This window comes from Mizuhopecten yessoensis, unplaced genomic scaffold (assembly GCF_002113885.1).
Source record: "Mizuhopecten yessoensis strain PY_sf001 unplaced genomic scaffold, ASM211388v2 scaffold8693, whole genome shotgun sequence".
Taxonomy (NCBI): domain Eukaryota; kingdom Metazoa; phylum Mollusca; class Bivalvia; order Pectinida; family Pectinidae; genus Mizuhopecten; species Mizuhopecten yessoensis.
Window position 1 is genome coordinate 173505 of NW_018407674.1, and position 23281 is coordinate 196785.

The 23281-nt window shown below is 32.6% G+C and overlaps 2 protein-coding genes across 2 annotated transcripts in view; one reads left to right on the forward strand and one right to left on the reverse strand.

Moving 5' to 3' along the window:
• The window catches only part of LOC110456346 (probable methylcrotonoyl-CoA carboxylase beta chain, mitochondrial), a 45641-nt gene that overhangs the window by 8771 nt on the left and 13589 nt on the right, over window positions 1-23281 (reverse strand). The window lies entirely within an intron of this gene.
• Window positions 17-22928, forward strand: LOC110456347 (DNA methyltransferase 1-associated protein 1-like). Its single transcript, XM_021507028.1, is given in 12 exon segments — window positions 17-149; window positions 1376-1489; window positions 2099-2190; window positions 5069-5189; window positions 5820-5894; window positions 6851-7157; window positions 10906-11120; window positions 12090-12161; window positions 19736-19808; window positions 21017-21171; window positions 21478-21636; window positions 22328-22928. Coding segments are annotated over 11 exon segments (1419 nt in total). The 5' UTR covers window positions 17-149; window positions 1376-1396; the 3' UTR covers window positions 22385-22928.

Sequence of the window (23281 nt, forward strand, 5' to 3'; positions counted from 1 at the left end):
GCCGGTGCTCGTTTTATCTGAGTCATATCAACGCTTGAACAGAACATACTATTAGAGTGTAAAAACAAGAGGAGGAATAATAACAAAACATATCGAAATGTTCAAGAAGCTGTGAAAAGTTGCTGTGTAACCTCCTTCTATTCAGTCGGGTTTGTAATAACAGCTATTCACATAATACTGATGACTACCACCTGCCTTTGTGTGATCAGAGCCCCTTTCGCGTATCCGGTTTGTCTATTTTGAAACAGGTTGGGCACAACGGCGCATGTTGGTCATCCTGCATTTGGGTAACAGTTAGTGAGTTACCCTTTTGAGTAACAATTTTATTACTGAAATGTGGAATAAAGTAAAATAAAGACACACATTTTTTTTTTTACACATTATGACCAAAAAAGGGCGTCATTCTTTCAACATAATCAAATAAAAAGTACAATGAGATAAAATTGTGGACAAATATATGTAAGTTCAGTTGTCTAAATATTTGTGAATATGACAGTGTATCGCCTCCATTGCTTATAGTGTGTTGTAGAGTAGCTAAATATAGCACGCATAAAAAGTATCAATATGCAAAAAGTTATCTGTCACATTTGCACTGGATGGTCCCATTCACGGCCATTGCCTACAGTGGTCACTGAAGTCAATAGATCAGAACAAAGTTAGTGATAATGGTTTGTCCTTTTCACAAAACTATTATGTTTGTATTTTTCATTAACTATTATGTTGTCAGTAGTATAACTGTGCTTTATTATATGTGAATTGCCTTTTGAGCAAAAATGAAGGATGATAAGTTAAAGTAATTAGGTCATCTAGCCTACATAAACTTGCAAAAACTGATGATGATGTGTACAGACCTGAATAGTGAATATCTCTATTATGATGCAGAAGATGTGTGCACAGTATTCTCCTGCCAAATAGACACTTCTTCCACCACAGAAAAAACTTATCAAAATATTATTTTGCCTCCCCACCTGATTTATCAATGTTTTAATGCTCTTGTAGTGTTCATTTTGTTGGTACAATAATGTAATACAATTTTACTGCAGTATACCTGGATTTTTTTATCCGGTACACGTCCAACTTTTGCCCTACTCTTAGTCTGTTTAAGTTTTGATTTCACTGTTCACATTAGATTGCCACGTTTATTATGTTGTTTACTATATCAGGTTCACTATAATGAAACATTATAACCCTCATTACAAAAGGCGAAAAGTGTGAAAGTTCAAATTTGGCAAAATAGGATTGCTTTAAAGGATTTTTTGACTATATTGAATAAATTATCCATATTTTAGCAAAATGAAAGGTTGTCCAAATGATTGTTATTGATTTTAAAGGAGTTTATTTTAATTTGATGCATATTTATTTATCACAAATTAAGGTCTGGGATTACAGTGCAAAGATGGCAGGAAGTGACGTTCGGGACATCCTGGATATTGATAATGCTCCAGAGCAAGCCTTTATCACCAAGGATGCCCTCATGAACAAGAATCAGGTAAACCCCTACACAAAGATGTCCTCATGAACAAGAATCAGGTAAACCCCTAAACAAAGATGCCCTCATGAACAAGAATCAGGTAAACCCCTACCCAAAGATGGCCTCATGAACAAGAATCAGGTAAACCCCTACACAAAGATGCCCTCATGGACAAGAATCATTTAAACCCCTACACAAAGATGTCCTCATGAACAAGAATCAGGTAAACCCCTACACAAAGATGTCCTCATGAACAAGACTAGGTAGAACCGTTGTACAAAGTAGGTAGAACCATTGTACATAGATGCTCGTATAAACTTAAAGCTATAAAGGTTAGGTAAAATACAAAAATAACCTCATGAACAAAACACACAAAGATGCCTTCATGAACTCTGGTAAAACCTAAAGAAGGAGATCATGAACAAGACCTTTATTAAAAACCAATGTACTCTTATCCTAATCGGTAGTGTACAACATTTCATAAAGATCAAAGCCTAAACTAATTTTTCCTTTTTGTGAAAAGGAAGAGAAGTGTTGGGGTCATGAAATGTTTTTAGGCTCTAATTCTAAAATTCTCTGCAAAAACTGTTTTGATGGTTAATATTTCTTTTTTGTCACTGTGCATAGAAAAAGGTAACAAGGAAGTCCATGGATGTCTCCTTCAAGCGTCCAGAGGGAATGCATCGGGAGGTGTGGGGCCTCCTGTGGACAGATAACAAGTAAGTGGCACAAACATAATCCAACTCTTCTCTCTGACAAATGTTTAAAGGCTATTAACAATGTGCTTTATGAATTTAAATAGCAGGTAGTATTAAATGCAACGTTGTACGTGTATTATATTTTACAATATACATGTTTTTTTAATGAAACCAAAATACTCTTTAATACCATAGTACATCACTAGCCAATTGACTTTTTAGGTCACCAGTGAGATAAAGCTCAAGAGTACTATTCCGATCACCTTTTGTTGTTCGACATCTGTAAATTGTTTTGAATTTTTGACTTCTTCTTAAGAACAAGTGGATGGAATTTCTTCATGCTTGGTCAGAATAATCCTTGGTGGAAAAGGGTAGGGAAATAATGCTTTTTTGGTATATTTTGTCCATTTTCAGCAGAAAATTATTCAAACTTAGTCAGAATCATCCTTGATGAAAGAGAGTATCAAAGTGTAAAATTTGGATTCCTGCCCCAACCCCAGGGGCCAGGATGGGGCCCAAAAGGGAAAATTAAGCAATTTATAAAAAATCTTCTTCTCCAGACTCTTTCTCAAATACTCTTCATAGACAGAATGGTCCTTAGGTGCTTTAATTAAATTTCATTACCCCTGGGTTATGGGAGGGTGTAAAATTTAAAATGAACTCATTTATCTCGGGGAAATAACACTTTTGGGTATGTTTTGTCGCTTCTCATCAAGAAATTATTAGCTCACCTGGTCCAAGGTACTAGTAGAACTATGCACTGGACATTGGGGCCAAAGGATTAAAAATTGTATTAATGGTGGGATTGACACCCCAGGAGGCTGAGGGGCCCAAAAGGGTAATTTGGCTATTTTGCTTTAAGCGACCTTCTCTAGAACTCAGCAATAGATATCAACTATATTTTATTGGAAGCATCCCTTCATGGTGGGGATTAACAATTGTATGAATGGACAGGCTGGCCCTCTAGGCTAAGGGGTGGGGCCATAAATTGTTTCCAACCCTTTTAAAAGGAGTTATGCCCCTTTTTTAGGTCACCTGAGACAAAGTCTCAAGTGACCTATTGCGATCGCCTTTTGTCCGTCATCGTCCGTCGTGCGTCCGTAAACAATTTACATTTTCGACTTCTTTTCCAAAACCCCCGAACCAATTTCAATGAAATTTTGCAGGGACTTTCCATGGACAAAGGTCAACAAACACAGTTGCCGGTTTAGTCCTACGCCCCCAGGGGCCTGAGGGGCGGGGCCAAAAGGGGTCAAATTGACTAAAATTTCAAAAATCTTCTTCTCCAAAACCACTGAACCAATTGCAATGAAATTTTGCAGGGACCTTCCATGGACAAAGGTCAACAAAAATAGTTGCCGGTTTAGTCGTACGCCCCCAGGGGCCTGAGGGGCGGGGCCAAAAAGGGTCGAATTGACTAAAATTTCAAAAAATTTCTTCTCAAGACCCAGATATGGTAGAATCAAATACTCTTCATAGATGGAAGGGTCTTAAGGTGCTTTACCGAAATTGTGAATTTCTTGACCCTGGGGTCTCACGTTTCCCCCTGGGGAGGGGGTAAACTTTACTATAGTTTATATAGGGAAATCACATTTTGGACCAACATTTGTTTAATTTCCATTGGAAGTAATTCAATTTGGGTTAGCATTATCAGTATTAGGTAGCAGTTTGATAGTATGCACCTATGAGCCCTGACTGACCCCCAGGGGCTGATGGGTGGGGCCAAAAAGGGTTGAATTGACTGAAATTTCAAAAATCTTCTTCTCAAGACCCAGATATGGTAGAATCAAATACTCTTCATAGATGGAAGGGTCTTAAGGTGCTTTACCGAAATTGTGAATTTCTTGACCCTGGGGTCTCACGTTTCCCCCTGGGGAGGGGGTAAACTTTACTATAGTTTATATAGGGAAATCACATTTTGGACCAACATTTGTTTAATTTCCATTGGAAGTAATTCAATTTGGGTTAGCATTATCAGTATTAGGTAGCAGTTTGATAGTATGCACCTATGAGCCCTGACTGACCCCCAGGGGCTGATGGGTGGGGCCAAAAAGGGTTGAATTGACTGAAATTTCAAAAATCTTCTTCTCAAGACCCAGATATGGTAGAATCAAATACTCTTCATAGATGGAAGGGTCTTAAGGTTTATGACCCTAGGGTCTCACGTTTACCCCCTGGGGAAGGGGGGGGGGGGGGCAAAATTTATTATGGTTTATAATGGCAAATGATACTTTGAATATTACATGTTAATAACTTGATTGGAATTATAACCTTGAGTTGACAGTTTGATACTTTGAAAATTTTGAGCCAGCCCTACCCCCAAGGGCTGTAGGGTGGGGCTCAAGGGAGTCAGTGTGCTAAAATTTCTTCATTTTCCTTGTTTAGAATCAGAGGTGCTAGTTTCAAATCCTTTTTAGTCTGAAATCTGTATGCTTGATATTGAATAAGGTGGTTTTATTGTTTTTTGTCACTTTGAATAATATTTCTGTTCATGTTAAAAACGAAATCAACTCTCTGTATAAATATATCAGGTGACCGTTAAGGCCCATGGGCCTCTTGTTTAATAAACTTTTGTCTGACTCATAAACTACTTGGACAATTTCAATGAAAGTTTACAGATATGGTAATAACCCCCTGCTATCGTACATCAGGCTAGTATTTTTTTTCATTTCAACCCTTTTCGATGGAGGTATGGCCCTTTGTTAAATAAAATCATTGCTGGTGGGAGACTATGGATTGCTTTGCAATGCTTTGCCTTTGTAAGCATTTAGCTTACAGTTCTGGATTATATAGGAGCAGGGGGTATTAGTTAGCCTTTGACTTACAGTTCTGGTTTAAAAGTGATAGGGGTTGACATAAGATTTGTCTCATGATGTGGCTTGATATGTTGTGTTGTCAGAGATTCCCCACCAATCATCCCAACGGACACCAACCAAGGCTACAAACAGATGAAGGCAAAGATCGGGAGCAGTAAGGTGCGGCCCTGGAAATGGATGCCATTCTCTAACCCAGCCAGAAAGGTAAACTGTAAATCATATCTCTTGTATATATGCAAATCTTTCAGACTTCGACAAATTTTAAAGTATTATCAGCTTATTAATTTCATCACTTGTGCTATAATATTTGCACCCAATTTTTAGCCAAATGAGCTTATGCTATGGTGTAGCAATCTGTTGTCTGTCCGGCGTCAACTCTTTACTTTTAACTACTTATTCTGAACAACCAAGAGGCCTAGGGTGATGATATTTGGCCAGTAGATTGTCGGGTTGAAGGGCTACCATATCTGTCAAAGGAATTACCTTCAACCAAATTCAAGGTCACATGGGTCAGTTATCTAACAGAACATCTAATAATAAGAATTATAATAATTTGAGGTTCTTATATACCGCTTTATCACAACCTAGTTTGTAGGTCGTCTCAAAGCTGTTAACAAGGGTAAAAAGATGCAATTTGTATAAAATTGGATTGTGTCCCTCCTTTTCGGCAGAAGGGTGTATGTGAGGCCCACATGGGGAAAGAGGGAATAGATCATGCAGTATATTGATAGATTTGATGTTAGTTTGATAGACTACAGAAAAAGTCTGTTCTAAGTCAAACTGTTAAAGTTATAATTGTTGAGTAACAAAATGATTTCATTTACGTTTTTCCAGGATGGTGCAATATTTTACCACTGGAGGCGAGAAGCTGACGAAGGCAAGGATTACCCATTTGCCAGATTCAACAAGGCAAGTTTTAATTCATTTGAAACAGATGTTACCACAAACTTAACATGAGTTTGTTTTGATGCTACACACTTGTAAATATGTGGCTGAAATATCCAATAAAGTAAACAAGTCTTCCATTTTCTTTTGACATGTTTTTTTAGCATGTGTACCCGAGTATGTACCCCAGTATGTACCTCAGTATGTACCCCAGTATGAACCTCAGTATGTACCCCAGTATGTACCACAGTATGTACCCCAGTATGTACCCCAGTATGTACCCAAGTATGTACCTCAGTTTGTACCCCAGTATGTACCCCAGTATGTACCCCAGTATGTACCCTAGTATGTACCCCAGTATGTACCCCAGTATGAACCCCAGTATGTACCTCAGTATGTACCTCAGTATGTACCCCCAGTATGTACCCCAGTATGTACCCCAGTAGTGACCCCAGTATGAACCTCAGTATGTACCCCAGTATGTACCACAGTATGTACCCTAGTATGTACATCAGTATGTACCCCAGTATGATTTTTTTTTATTTCTTATTGCAGTACCCCAGTATGTACCCCAGTAGTGACCCCAGTATGTACCTCAGTATGTACCCCAGTATGTACCTCAGTATGTACCCCAGTATGTACCCCAGTATGTATCTGTAAAGATAAAACGTGGGGGGCAATCCATAACAAATGTTTTAAAGTTTAATATAATATTTCAGATCATATTCATCCTATTGTCTGTTAATAAAGAGGTTTTTGAACACACTGACCACCTGGTCTATAATTGGATGTAACTGTAACGGTACCTACGCTATATTTATAAAGTGTGGTAAACTACCAGGCAGTAGGTATGTCATAGTGTAGTTCTGTAAAAATAAGCATGAATTATTTTGAGACCATAATTGAAAGGAGGGGAAAACAATTTCCATCAAAAAAGGTGTGTTTATGAAGTTTGAGTGAGTTGTGGTTTTAATTTGTAGGCTGTTGATGTTCCTGTGTACTCTGATCTGGAGTATCAACAGCACCTTCATGATGAGAGCTGGACACGCCAGGAAACTGACCACCTGTTTGACCTTTGTAAAAGATTTGATCTTAGATTTTTGATTATACATGACCGATGGGATAGAGAGAAGTTCCTTAATAGAAGTGTAGAGGACCTGAAGGAAAGATATTACAGCATCTGTAACAATCTCACCAAGGTATATATTATCTCACACATGTACACACAAAACAATCTCTCAAAGTACATAATATCACACACATGTACACACAAAACAATCTCACAAAGTACATGATATCACACACATGTACACACAAAACAATCTCACAAAGTACATGATATCACACACATGTACACCCAAAACAATCTCACAAAGTACATAATATCACACACATGTACACACAAAACAATCTCACAAAGTACATAATATCACACACATGTACACACAAAACAATCTCACAAAGTACATAATATCACACACATGTACACACAAAACAATCTCACAAAGTACATAATATCACACACATGTACACACAAAACAATCTCACAAAGTACATAATATCACACACATGTACACACAAAACAATCTCACAAAGTACATAATATCACACACATGTACACACAAAACAATCTCACAAAGTACATGATATCACACACATGTACACACAAAACAATCTCACAAAGTACAAGATGTCACACACATGTACACACAAAACAATCTCACAAAGTACAAGATATCACACAAATGTACACACAAAACAATCACACAAAGTACATAATATCACACACATGTACACACAAAACAATCTCACAAAGTACATAATATCACTCACATGTACACACAAAACAATCTCACAAAGTACATGATATCACACACATGTACACACAAAACAATTTCACAAAGTACATTATATCACACACATGTACACACAAAACAATCTCACCAAGGTATATATTATCTCACACAGGTACACACATAACAATCTCACCAATGTATATATTATCTCACACATGTACACATAACTATCTCACATAGGTATATATTATCTCACATAGGTACACACAAAACAATCTCACAAAATATACACAGAGGTTACAATGTCAAATGTACATATACCAATTTCAGAGGTACACAGATTATAATGTCAAAATGTACCTATAACAATCTCACAGAGGTACACAGATTATAATGTCAAAATGTACCTATAACAATCTCACAGAGGTACACAGATTATAATGTCAAAATGTACCTATAACAATCTCACAGAGGTACACAGATTATAATGTCAAAATGTACCTATAACAATCTCACAGAGGTACACAGATTATAATGTCAAAATGTACCTATAACAATCTCACAGAGGTACACAGATTATAATGTCAAAATGTACCTATAACAATCTCACAGAGGTACACAGATTATAATGTCAAAATGTACCTATAACAATCTCACAGAGGTACACAGATTATAATGTCAAAATGTACCTATAACAATCTCACAGAGGTACACAGATTATAATGTCAAAATGTACCTATAACAATCTCACAGAGGTACACAGATTATAATGTCAAAATGTACCTATAACAATCTCACAGAGGTACACAGATTATAATGTCAAAATGTACCTATAACAATCTCACAGAGGTACACAGATTATAATGTCAAAATGTACCTATAACAATCTCACAGAGGTACACAGATTATAATGTCAAAATGTACCTATAACAATCTCACAGAGGTACACAGATTATAATGTCAAAATGTACCTATAACAATCTCACAGAGGTACACAGATTATAATGTCAAAATGTACCTATAACAATCTCACAGAGGTACACAGATTATAATGTCAAAATGTACCTATAACAATCTCACAGAGGTACACAGATTATAATGTCAAAATGTACCTATAACAATCTCACAGAGGTACACAGATTATAATGTCAAAATGTACCTATAACAATCTCACAGAGGTACACAGATTATAATGTCAAAATGTACCTATAACAATCTCACAGAGGTACACAGATTATAATGTCAAAATGTACCTATAACAATCTCACAGAGGTACACAGATTATAATGTCAAAATGTACCTATAACAATCTCACAGAGGTACACAGATTATAATGTCAAAATGTACCTATAACAATCTCACAGAGGTACACAGATTATAATGTCAAAATGTACCTATAACAATCTCACAGAGGTACACAGATTATAATGTCAAAATGTACCTATAACAATCTCACAGAGGTACACAGATTATAATGTCAAAATGTACCTATAACAATCTCACAGAGGTACACAGATTATAATGTCAAAATGTACCTATAACAATCTCACAGAGGTACACAGATTATAATGTCAAAATGTACCTATAACAATCTCACAGAGGTACACAGATTATAATGTCAAAATGTACCTATAACAATCTCACAGAGGTACACAGATTATAATGTCAAAATGTACCTATAACAATCTCACAGAGGTACACAGATTATAATGTCAAAATGTACCTATAACAATCTCACAGAGGTACACAGATTATAATGTCAAAATGTACCTATAACAATCTCACAGAGGTACACAGATTATAATGTCAAAATGTACCTATAACAATCTCACAGAGGTACACAGATTATAATGTCAAAATGTACCTATAACAATCTCACAGAGGTACACAGATTATAATGTCAAAATGTACCTATAACAATCTCACAGAGGTACACAGATTATAATGTCAAAATGTACCTATAACAATCTCACAGAGGTACACAGATTATAATGTCAAAATGTACCTATAACAATCTCACAGAGGTACACAGATTATAATGTCAAAATGTACCTATAACAATCTCACAGAGGTACACAGATTATAATGTCAAAATGTACCTATAACAATCTCACAGAGGTACACAGATTATAATGTCAAAATGTACCTATAACAATCTCACAGAGGTACACAGATTATAATGTCAAAATGTACCTATAACAATCTCACAGAGGTACACAGATTATAATGTCAAAATGTACCTATAACAATCTCACAGAGGTACACAGATTATAATGTCAAAATGTACCTATAACAATCTCACAGAGGTACACAGATTATAATGTCAAAATGTACCTATAACAATCTCACAGAGGTACACAGATTATAATGTCAAAATGTACCTATAACAATCTCACAGAGGTACACAGATTATAATGTCAAAATGTACCTATAACAATCTCACAGAGGTACACAGATTATAATGTCAAAATGTACCTATAACAATCTCACAGAGGTACACAGATTATAATGTCAAAATGTACCTATAACAATCTCACAGAGGTACACAGATTATAATGTCAAAATGTACCTATAACAATCTCACAGAGGTACACAGATTATAATGTCAAAATGTACCTATAACAATCTCACAGAGGTACACAGATTATAATGTCAAAATGTACCTATAACAATCTCACAGAGGTACACAGATTATAATGTCAAAATGTACCTATAACAATCTCACAGAGGTACACAGATTATAATGTCAAAATGTACCTATAACAATCTCACAGAGGTACACAGATTATAATGTCNGCTGCTTTTCAGCTTTAGATACAAGGAAAGTGATGGTAGAATAAGTGGTTGTTTTGTACACGTTATCTTGTTGGTACACTATGAGTATGTAACTTCATGATTGATATCATCCTGTGACCAAAACTTACCAGAAAATACCTGAAAACAACAAAATTGTGATATGTAGCCCATTCAAAAGGCACACTGCATTGTCAAACACTATGTCATCAGAATTTGGCATCAAATACTATTTTCCACAATTTTGTGCATTTCCCTAATTTTGTCTCTAAAATTCAAAAAATGTAATATGTAGAAAATTTAAATGATTTTCGTACTTACTACTATATATATCAACATTTTTGTACTCGAGCTTTGCACTTGTGAAAAGTATTTGACAGTTTTTTTCCCAGACTATGCTATTCAAGTTTCAATGGGAAATTTTAAATAATCCTTTATATATTAAGGAAAACAAACGGTTTGTAATTGACAGGTTGAAGAAGAGGAGCATTTGATTGCCGAGCTGAAGAAGATAGAACTGAGAAAGAAGGAGAGAGAGAAGAAAACACAAGACTTACAGAAGTTGATCACAGCTGCAGACAGCAACATTGACAGTCGAAGGGCAGAGAAAAAACATAACAAGAAAAAAGTCCACCAGCAACAGAAACTCAAAGAGGGACTGGTGAATTATTTTTTTTTATTTCTTATTGCATTTTTAGCTAGCCTGGCCAATTCAAGCTGCCTAATGAGCTTATACCATGGCATGGGATCCATCATATATCTGTTGTCCAGCATCCAGCGTCAACTTTTTAGCCACCAATCATCAAATCACCCTTCGTCAATGATCTATGGTCCGTCTGTCTGTCCATTCATACATCCTTAAACAATTCTTGTTGGTGCTCTTTCTCAGAAATTACTAGAGGGATCTTTCTCAAATTTCTTATGGATTAAAGGTGGTACCATTGTCTCTAGTTATGCATATCAAATTTTGGGACTAATTAAAAAAAACCTGAGATGGCCGAAAGGCAGCCGTCTTGAGTTTTGAGAGTTAAAGTTTGTAAGTGCTATTGCACAGATAATGATCTTTCTCCAATTTCACATGAAGGTTCCCAATGGTCCCTATTAATACATACCAAACTGAGGGGACAACTAAGATGGCTGACAGGCAACCATCTTGAATTTTAAGAGTAAAAGATTGTTAGTGCTATTTCTCAGAAAGTAGAGGAGGGATCTTTCTCCAATTTTATAAGAAGATACAAGATTGATTAATCTATAGGCGTCGTGCTTGCATGAAAAGCCAAACACAAACAACCACCACTGTTTTCTTGTTGAGTTATTCATCTGCCAAATATACAACAAAATGTTCAAAGTTGTTGTTTTATAAATTCATGAAGAACTGATTGTGAAATACCTGTATGTTTCTAATTTAAATAAGCTTTTTGACGTTAATAATTGCTTTTGATTTGAAGCAATATCATGTACTTTTGAAAATATATCATACTGACATCTAATATGAATTTTTGAAACATGAGTATCACTTAAATGTAATTTTGTGAGACTGCTATGGTTCAGGTTTAAATACAAAGTAAGCATTTTCATCTGTGGTGTATTTTATGGTTATGTAGATCTTATTTTCAACCTCTTTATTTAGCCAACTGTGGAACCATCTGGTATCAAGTTTGCCGATTTCAAGGCATCAGGCGTGTCACTTAGAAGTCAGAGAGTGAGTATAAATATTTTATGAGTGTATCTTCTTGACAGATATTGTTTTGTTAAAACAGTAAACCACACATGTTGTAATGACGTATATGTCTTGTGACTTAGATAGCCCTAAATATGTATACATAACAGTGTAGTATGCTATAAATATATATACATAACAGTGTAGTCAGCTATAAATATATATACATAAAAGTGTAGTCAGCTATATATATATATACATAACAGTAGTCAGCTATAAATATATATACATAACAGTGTATTCTGCTATAAATATATATACATAACAGTGTATTCTGCTATAAATATATATACATAACAGTGTAGTCAGCTATAAATATATATACATAACAGTGTAGTCAGCTATAAATATATATACATAACAGTGTAGTCAGCTATAAATATATATACATAACAGTGTAGTCAGCTATAAATATATATACATAACAGTGTAGTCAGCTATAAATATATATACATAACAGTGTAGTCAGCTATAAATATATATACATAACAGTGTAGTCAGCTATAAATATATATACATAACAGTGTAGTCAGCTATAAATATATATACATAACAGTGTAGTCAGCTATAAATATATATACATAACAGTGTAGTCAGCTATAAATATATATACATAACAGTGTAGTCAGCTATAAATATATATACATAACAGTGTAGTCAGCTATAAATATATATACATAACAGTGTAGTCAGCTATAAATATATATACATAACAGTGTAGTCAGCTATAAATATATATACATAACAGTGTAGTCAGCTATAAATATATATACATAACAGTGTAGTCAGCTATAAATATATATACATAACAGTGTAGTCAGCTATAAATATATATACATAACAGTGTAGTCAGCTATAAATATATATACATAACAGTGTAGTCAGCTATAAATATATATACATAACAGTGTAGTCAGCTATAAATATATATACATAACAGTGTAGTCAGCTATAAATATATATACATAACAGTGTAGTCAGCTATAAATATATATACATAACAGTGTAGTCAGCTATAAATATATATACATAACAGTGTAGTCAGCTATAAATATATATACATAACAGTGTAGTCAGCTATAAATATATATACATAACAGTGTAGTCAGCTATAAATATATATACATAACAGTGTAGTCAGCTATAAATATATATACATAACAGTGTAGTCAGCTATAAATATATATACATAACAGTGTAGTCAGCTATAAATATATATACATAACAGTGTAGTCAGCTATAAATATATATACATAACAGTGTAGTCAGCTATAAATATATATACATAACAGTGTAGTCAGCTATAAATATATATACATAACAGTGTAGTCAGCTATAAATATATATACATAACAGTGTAGTCAGCTATAAATATATATACATAACAGTGTAGTCAGCTATAAATATATATACATAACAGTGTAGTCAGCTATAAATATATATACATAACAGTGTAGTCAGCTATAAATATATATACATAACAGTGTAGTCAGCTATAAATATATATACATAACAGTGTAGTCAGCTATAAATATATATACATAACAGTGTAGTCAGCTATAAATATATATACATAACAGTGTAGTCAGCTATAAATATATATACATAACAGTGTAGTCAGCTATAAATATATATACATAACAGTGTAGTCAGCTATAAATATATATACATAACAGTGTAGTCAGCTATAAATATATATACATAACAGTGTAGTCAGCTATAAATATATATACATAACAGTGTAGTCAGCTATAAATATATATACATAACAGTGTAGTCAGCTATAAATATATATACATAACAGTGTAGTCAGCTATAAATATATATACATAACAGTGTAGTCAGCTATAAATATATATACATAACAGTGTAGTCAGCTATAAATATATATACATAACAGTGTAGTCAGCTATAAATATATATACATAACAGTGTAGTCAGCTATAAATATATATACATAACAGTGTAGTCAGCTATAAATATATATACATAACAGTGTAGTCAGCTATAAATATATATACATAACAGTGTAGTCAGCTATAAATATATATACATAACAGTGTAGTCAGCTATAAATATATATACATAACAGTGTAGTCAGCTATAAATATATATACATAACAGTGTAGTCAGCTATAAATATATATACATAACAGTGTAGTCAGCTATAAATATATATACATAACAGTGTAGTCAGCTATAAATATATATACATAACAGTGTAGTCAGCTATAAATATATATACATAACAGTGTAGTCAGCTATAAATATATATACATAACAGTGTAGTCAGCTATAAATATATATACATAACAGTGTAGTCAGCTATAAATATATATACATAACAGTGTAGTCAGCTATAAATATATATACATAACAGTGTAGTCAGCTATAAATATATATACATAACAGTGTAGTCAGCTATAAATATATATACATAACAGTGTAGTCAGCTATAAATATATATACATAACAGTGTAGTCAGCTATAAATATATATACATAACAGTGTAGTCAGCTATAAATATATATACATAACAGTGTAGTCAGCTATAAATATATATACATAACAGTGTAGTCAGCTATAAATATATATACATAACAGTGTAGTCAGCTATAAATATATATACATAACAGTGTAGTCAGCTATAAATATATATACATAACAGTGTAGTCAGCTATAAATATATATACATAACAGTGTAGTCAGCTATAAATATATATACATAACAGTGTAGTCAGCTATAAATATATATACATAACAGTGTAGTCAGCTATAAATATATATACATAACAGTGTAGTCAGCTATAAATATATATACATAACAGTGTAGTCAGCTATAAATATATATACATAACAGTGTAGTCAGCTATAAATATATATACATAACAGTGTAGTCAGCTATAAATATATATACATAACAGTGTAGTCAGCTATAAATATATATACATAACAGTGTAGTCAGCTATAAATATATATACATAACAGTGTAGTCAGCTATAAATATATATACATAACAGTGTAGTCAGCTATAAATATATATACATAACAGTGTAGTCAGCTATAAATATATATACATAACAGTGTAGTCAGCTATAAATATATATACATAACAGTGTAGTCAGCTATAAATATATATACATAACAGTGTAGTCAGCTATAAATATATATACATAACAGTGTAGTCAGCTATAAATATATATACATAACAGTGTAGTCAGCTATAAATATATATACATAACAGTGTAGTCAGCTATAAATATATATACATAACAGTGTAGTCAGCTATAAATATATATACATAACAGTGTAGTCAGCTATAAATATATATACATAACAGTGTAGTCAGCTATAAATATATATACATAACAGTGTAGTCAGCTATAAATATATATACATAACAGTGTAGTCAGCTATAAATATATATACATAACAGTGTAGTCAGCTATAAATATATATACATAACAGTGTAGTCAGCTATAAATATATATACATAACAGTGTAGTCAGCTATAAATATATATACATAACAGTGTAGTCAGCTATAAATATATATACATAACAGTGTAGTCAGCTATAAATATATATACATAACAGTGTAGTCAGCTATAAATATATATACATAACAGTGTAGTCAGCTATAAATATATATACATAACAGTGTAGTCAGCTATAAATATATATACATAACAGTGTAGTCAGCTATAAATATATATACATAACAGTGTAGTCAGCTATAAATATATATACATAACAGTGTAGTCAGCTATAAATATATATACATAACAGTGTAGTCAGCTATAAATATATATACATAACAGTGTAGTCAGCTATAAATATATATACATAACAGTGTAGTCAGCTATAAATATATATACATAACAGTGTAGTCAGCTATAAATATATATACATAACAGTGTAGTCAGCTATAAATATATATACATAACAGTGTAGTCAGCTATAAATATATATACATAACAGTGTAGTCAGCTATAAATATATATACATAACAGTGTAGTCAGCTATAAATATATATACATAACAGTGTAGTCAGCTATAAATATATATACATAACAGTGTAGTCAGCTATAAATATATATACATAACAGTGTAGTCAGCTATAAATATATATACATAACAGTGTAGTCAGCTATAAATATATATACATAACAGTGTAGTCAGCTATAAATATATATACATAACAGTGTAGTCAGCTATAAATATATATACATAACAGTGTAGTCAGCTATAAATATATATACATAACAGTGTAGTCAGCTATAAATATATATACATAACAGTGTAGTCAGCTATAAATATATATACATAACAGTGTAGTCAGCTATAAATATATATACATAACAGTGTAGTCAGCTATAAATATATATACATAACAGTGTAGTCAGCTATAAATATATATACATAACAGTGTAGTCAGCTATAAATATATATACATAACAGTGTAGTCAGCTATAAATATATATACATAACAGTGTAGTCAGCTATAAATATATATACATAACAGTGTAGTCAGCTATAAATATATATACATAACAGTGTAGTCAGCTATAAATATATATACATAACAGTGTAGTCAGCTATAAATATATATACATAACAGTGTAGTCAGCTATAAATATATATACATAACAGTGTAGTCAGCTATAAATATATATACATAACAGTGTAGTCAGCTATAAATATATATACATAACAGTGTAGTCAGCTATAAATATATATACATAACAGTGTAGTCAGCTATAAATATATATACATAACAGTGTAGTCAGCTATAAATATATATACATAACAGTGTAGTCAGCTATAAATATATATACATAACAGTGTAGTCAGCTATAAATATATATACATAACAGTGTAGTCAGCTATAAATATATATACATAACAGTGTAGTCAGCTATAAATATATATACATAACAGTGTAGTCAGCTATAAATATATATACATAACAGTGTAGTCAGCTATAAATATATATACATAACAGTGTAGTCAGCTATAAATATATATACATAACAGTGTAGTCAGCTATAAATATATATACATAACAGTGTAGTCAGCTATAAATATATATACATAACAGTGTAGTCAGCTATAAATATATATACATAACAGTGTAGTCAGCTATAAATATATATACATAACAGTGTAGTCAGCTATAAATATATATACATAACAGTGTAGTCAGCTATAAATATATATACATAACAGTGTAGTCAGCTATAAATATATATACATAACAGTGTAGTCAGCTATAAATATATATACATAACAGTGTAGTCAGCTATAAATATATATACATAACAGTGTAGTCAGCTATAAATATATATACATAACAGTGTAGTCAGCTATAAATATATATACATAACAGTGTAGTCAGCTATAAATATATATACATAACAGTGTAGTCAGCTATAAATATATATACATAACAGTGTAGTCAGCTATAAATATATATACATAACAGTGTAGTCAGCTATAAATATATATACATAACAGTGTAGTCAGCTATAAATATATATACATAACAGTGTAGTCAGCTATAAATATATATACATAACAGTGTAGTCAGCTATAAATATATATACATAACAGTGTAGTCAGCTATAAATATATATACATAACAGTGTAGTCAGCTATAAATATATATACATAACAGTGTAGTCAGCTATAAATATATATACATAACAGTGTAGTCAGCTATAAATATATATACATAACAGTGTAGTCAGCTATAAATATATATACATAACAGTGTAGTCAGCTATAAATATATATACATAACAGTGTAGTCAGCTATAAATATATATACATAACAGTGTAGTCAGCTATAAATATATATACATAACAGTGTAGTCAGCTATAAATATATATACATAACAGTGTAGTCAGCTATAAATATATATACATAACAGTGTAGTCAGCTATAAATATATATACATAACAGTGTAGTCAGCTATAAATATATATACATAACAGTGTAGTCAGCTATAAATATATATACATAACAGTGTAGTCAGCTATAAATATATATACATAACAGTGTAGTCAGCTATAAATATATATACATAACAGTGTAGTCAGCTATAAATATATATACATAACAGTGTAGTCAGCTATAAATATATATACATAACAGTGTAGTCAGCTATAAATATATATACATAACAGTGTAGTCAGCTATAAATATATATACATAACAGTGTAGTCAGCTATAAATATATATACATAACAGTGTAGTCAGCTATAAATATATATACATAACAGTGTAGTCAGCTATAAATATATATACATAACAGTGTAGTCAGCTATAAATATATATACATAACAGTGTAGTCAGCTATAAATATATATACATAACAGTGTAGTCAGCTATAAATATATATACATAACAGTGTAGTCAGCTATAAATATATATACATAACAGTGTAGTCAGCTATAAATATATATACATAACAGTGTAGTCAGCTATAAATATATATACATAACAGTGTAGTCAGCTATAAATATATATACATAACAGTGTAGTCAGCTATAAATATATATACATAACAGTGTAGTCAGCTATAAATATATATACATAACAGTGTAGTCAGCTATAAATATATATACATAACAGTGTAGTCAGCTATAAATATATATACATAACAGTGTAGTCAGCTATAAATATATATACATAACAGTGTAGTCAGCTATAAATATATATACATAACAGTGTAGTCAGCTATAAATATATATACATAACAGTGTAGTCAGCTATAAATATATATACATAACAGTGTAGTCAGCTATAAATATATATACATAACAGTGTAGTCAGCTATAAATATATATACATAACAGTGTAGTCAGCTATAAATATATATACATAACAGTGTAGTCAGCTATAAATATATATACATAACAGTGTAGTCAGCTATAAATATATATACATAACAGTGTAGTCAGCTATAAATATATATACATAACAGTGTAGTCAGCTATAAATATATATACATAACAGTGTAGTCAGCTATAAATATATATACATAACAGTGTAGTCAGCTATAAATATATATACATAACAGTGTAGTCAGCTATAAATATATATACATAACAGTGTAGTCAGCTATAAATATATATACATAACAGTGTAGTCAGCTATAGATATATATACATAACAGTAGTCAGCTATAAATATATATACATAACAGTGTAGTCAGCTATAGATATATATACATAACAGTGTAGTCAGCTATAAATATATATACATAACAGTGTAGTCAGCTATATATATATATACATAACATTGTAGTCAGCTATAAATATATATACATAACAGTGTAGTCTGCTATAAATATATATACATAACAGTGTATCCCAGACAGTGTTCAAAAGGACTTAAATCAGGTACTGTACACATGTCAGTCCTCTAAAAGGAAACATAATGTAATCATAGTTACAGAATGTCTGTATATTTAAAAGATATGATATTTGAGGCACTGATTTACATTGATTAAGTAATAACTGATGAGCATAATATACACTCTATATTTCCAGATGAAACTGCCTGCCTCAATAGGTCAGAAGAAGACAAAGGCTATTGAGCAAGTTTTAGAGGAATTAGGAATAGGTAAGTACCCAACAGGAAATGTAAAGACCTATTTTCTTCAAAGTTTGAGAAGAACAGTTACCTTGACTTACTTACAAGGTCACAGGGGAAGAACCAAACAGCATAGAATCAAATAATAATATTTGGCTGGTAGTTCAATGGAGATGGAGCAGACAAAGTTTGCAAGTGAAATATTTATAGTACAGTATAATATTTAATGAGAATATTTTGCAATGACTGCTTAAATATTCAGGTGAGCGATACAGGCCCTCTGGGCCTCTCGTATTGATTTGTGTCCTAATATCCATGTAATGCATCCTTATCTTAACATAACACATGCTACAAGCTATAATGTTAAGGGACATGCTTTTCATTTATTTCTTAACCTCAAAATAAATTTTGGGCGGGGGATTGGATGCATGGAGGAATCTAGTGTTGTTCCATCTGCTTAATGATATCGCATGTTGTTAGTCCCTCATCTACACGGCTTTAGCTACATGTTCAGATTGTATAAATGAAGGGTACGCCTTCCAAAGGATAAATGGGCGTGACCTGAAAGGTATGGAGATAAAAGTGTCAAAGACTATTCCTAAAGAATTAGTGAAGAGATTTTAGCCTGATGTGGAATAAAGCATCTCTGAATTAAGGGAACTCATTGTGTATTCTTGAAGAGTGTCCCCCTCCCATACCCCTGAGGACAGAGGTACATGGCAATATAATGACCAAGTGTACGTATTTTTCAGGCTGCTTCTTTAACAAAGATAGTCTCCTTAACTTGGTTTCTAAAAGACCGAGACGATTTTGACTTCTCTAGAATTTTCTCAAACTGATTTTGTCAAAACATGTCATCCTTTTATAGCCTGGCTAAGTCTAAGTAATATTTCAAGTATTTCAATGTGTAAGATGTTGAGCCTGGCCTCTGATTGGCCGAGAAATCTTAAGTTCCACACAACCAAAAATGGTGCACTGTTGATATTGTAATTGTTTGGCTTGATAAGAATGTAGACATGATATCAAGTTATTAGAAACATTTACGACTTTTCTATTTTAGATAAATTAAAATATAATACAGGCCTCATGGGTCTCTTTTTTTTATATATATTTAAGTCTATTCCTGTATTGTTTATCTTTGGATATATAAACAGTTACTAAAATGTGTTTTTTTATCAAACTTTGGTTCGTCTTACCTGGAGATTTAATTTCCTGTCCCTATTTTTACTACCATTCAGAGTACAACCCTATGCCGACTGAAGACATTGTGACACATTTCAATGAACTGCGACAGGATATTGTTCTATTGTATGAGCTCAAGTTGGCCCTAGCTACCTGTGATTATGAGGTGGAATCTTTGCGGCACAGATTTGAAACTCTAGCACCAGGCAAGGTAAACCTCCTTTATTTTATTACATTATTTAATAATAAACATGTTTGTATTCGACCATGATTTTTTTTTCTTTGTTTTGTAAACAAAAGCACTGTCTAAATCTGAGTATATAGGCTGTCACTTACAGGAAATGCATTCTTGTTAAAATAGCAGTAATAAAAGGACATTTAGTCAAAATTAGACGTTTTATAACCAATTACCATAGGATCAGACATGATGTAGTTGTGCAAACAAAAATTGTAATAAGGTGATATTGCTATACTTAATACTGAGAAAGATTGATTCTGTAAGTAACCTGATTTTTAGACTGTAGAACCAGACCTGATCAAGCCGGACACAAGTACAGCCAATCTGGAAATATCTTCAACTTTTTTTAACCCTGTTCTCCTCACACCCGACTCGCCCTCCAGACAGAAAAAGTTGGCTGAGGCCATTGATGTTGTTGGAACACCAGGAACACCAAATGTAGGTGTTATTGACGTAACTACAATATATTTATTTCATCTGATTAGCAACCTAGTCAACATATGTTATCAGAATCGTGTAAATCTAACTTCAGTTGAGCCCAACAAAATGTTGTAAGGTTTTGTATTAGGCCCTTAATAGCTCTTCTTAGGAACCAGTAAACTGATTGACTTCAAACTTGGTTCAAATGTCCCTTATAATGTCCCAACCAAGTTTTCTTACTTATTTGCCATTTTTGAAATTCAAGATGGCCACCCTGGCCTCTGAATTGCCAAGACATTTTCAACCTTCTACTCAGAAACGGGTGCACTGATTGACTCCAAGCTTGGTGCAAATGTACATTTTATCTGGAAATCCAAAATGGTTGTCCTAGCCACTGATTTGCTGAGATAACTACAACCTATTTGCAATAATGGTTGAATTATTTGGCAAATGTTCTTAATGAGGTCCCCAACAAGTATTGATACTTTTTCTGGCAATTGAAAAATAAAAATGGTCGCCTTAGCATCTGATTGTTTGAAACATTTTCAATGTCTTCTCTAGAACGTTTTTTCAGAGGTCCCCATCAAGTGTTACTTTTTAAAATATAATCCAGATACACTGGTAAAGTTATTGTCCGTATTATCCAATCTCAATTTGAAAACTACTGGTAACTGCTGTTAATTGATTTCTTAAATGCATTTGTTCACAGCGGAAGAGAAAGGCTGCGATTGAGCAGAGTAATATCCTGAAGAAGATTAAACACTAAGTGTGGATGAGGCAGGTGATATTACACCAAATTCTACAATTTCTGCTCATGAGTCTTGCTTGTCTGCATTTGCTCATATTACTGGAGTTGTTTTCCCTGACATCCACCAGGACCTGTGTCATGTTCAATAAAAGAGTAGGAGGAAGACAAGTCGTTTATTCCCTGTGGAACTCCAGTACAGACATCTTGTTGATAGTGAGAACACTAACCTCTTATTTTGATATTAAAAACATGAAGAGGTGATTGTCCTACAGTGAATTCCTTTACCAGCTGATAATACGTGTACAAACTATATGTATACTTTGTACAGAACAACTTAACAAGCGTTATAGAGGTAGAGCTGCTTGTCTGATGAACTTCAAAGGAAGGCTTGTGACAAGGACTGTCTTAGTGTGTACAATTTTAAGTTCTGCTGGACTCCTCAAAATTTGTGTGATCATTCATCAGATCAATAGCAAGGCCTTTTAGACCTCTACGTACCAGTTGAGTAGGCCTTTTAGACCACTATGTACCGATTGAGTAGGCCTTTTAGACCACTACATACCAATTGAGTAGCCAGGGGCCAATTCATGGTATCCCCTTGGTAGGCCTTTTAGACTACTATGTACCGATTGAGTAGGCCTTTTAGACAACTACGTACCGATTGAGTAGGCCTTTTAGACCACTACATACCAATTGAGTAGGCCTTTTAGACCTCTAGGTACTGATTGAGTAGGCCTTTTAGACAACTACATACCAATTGAGTAGGCCTTTTAGACCACTACGTACCAATTGAGTAGGCCTTTCAGACCACTACGTACCAATTGAGTAGGCCTTTTAGACCACTACGTACCGATTGAGTAGGCCTTTTAGACCACTATGTACCAATTGAGTAGGCCTTTCAGACCACTACGTACC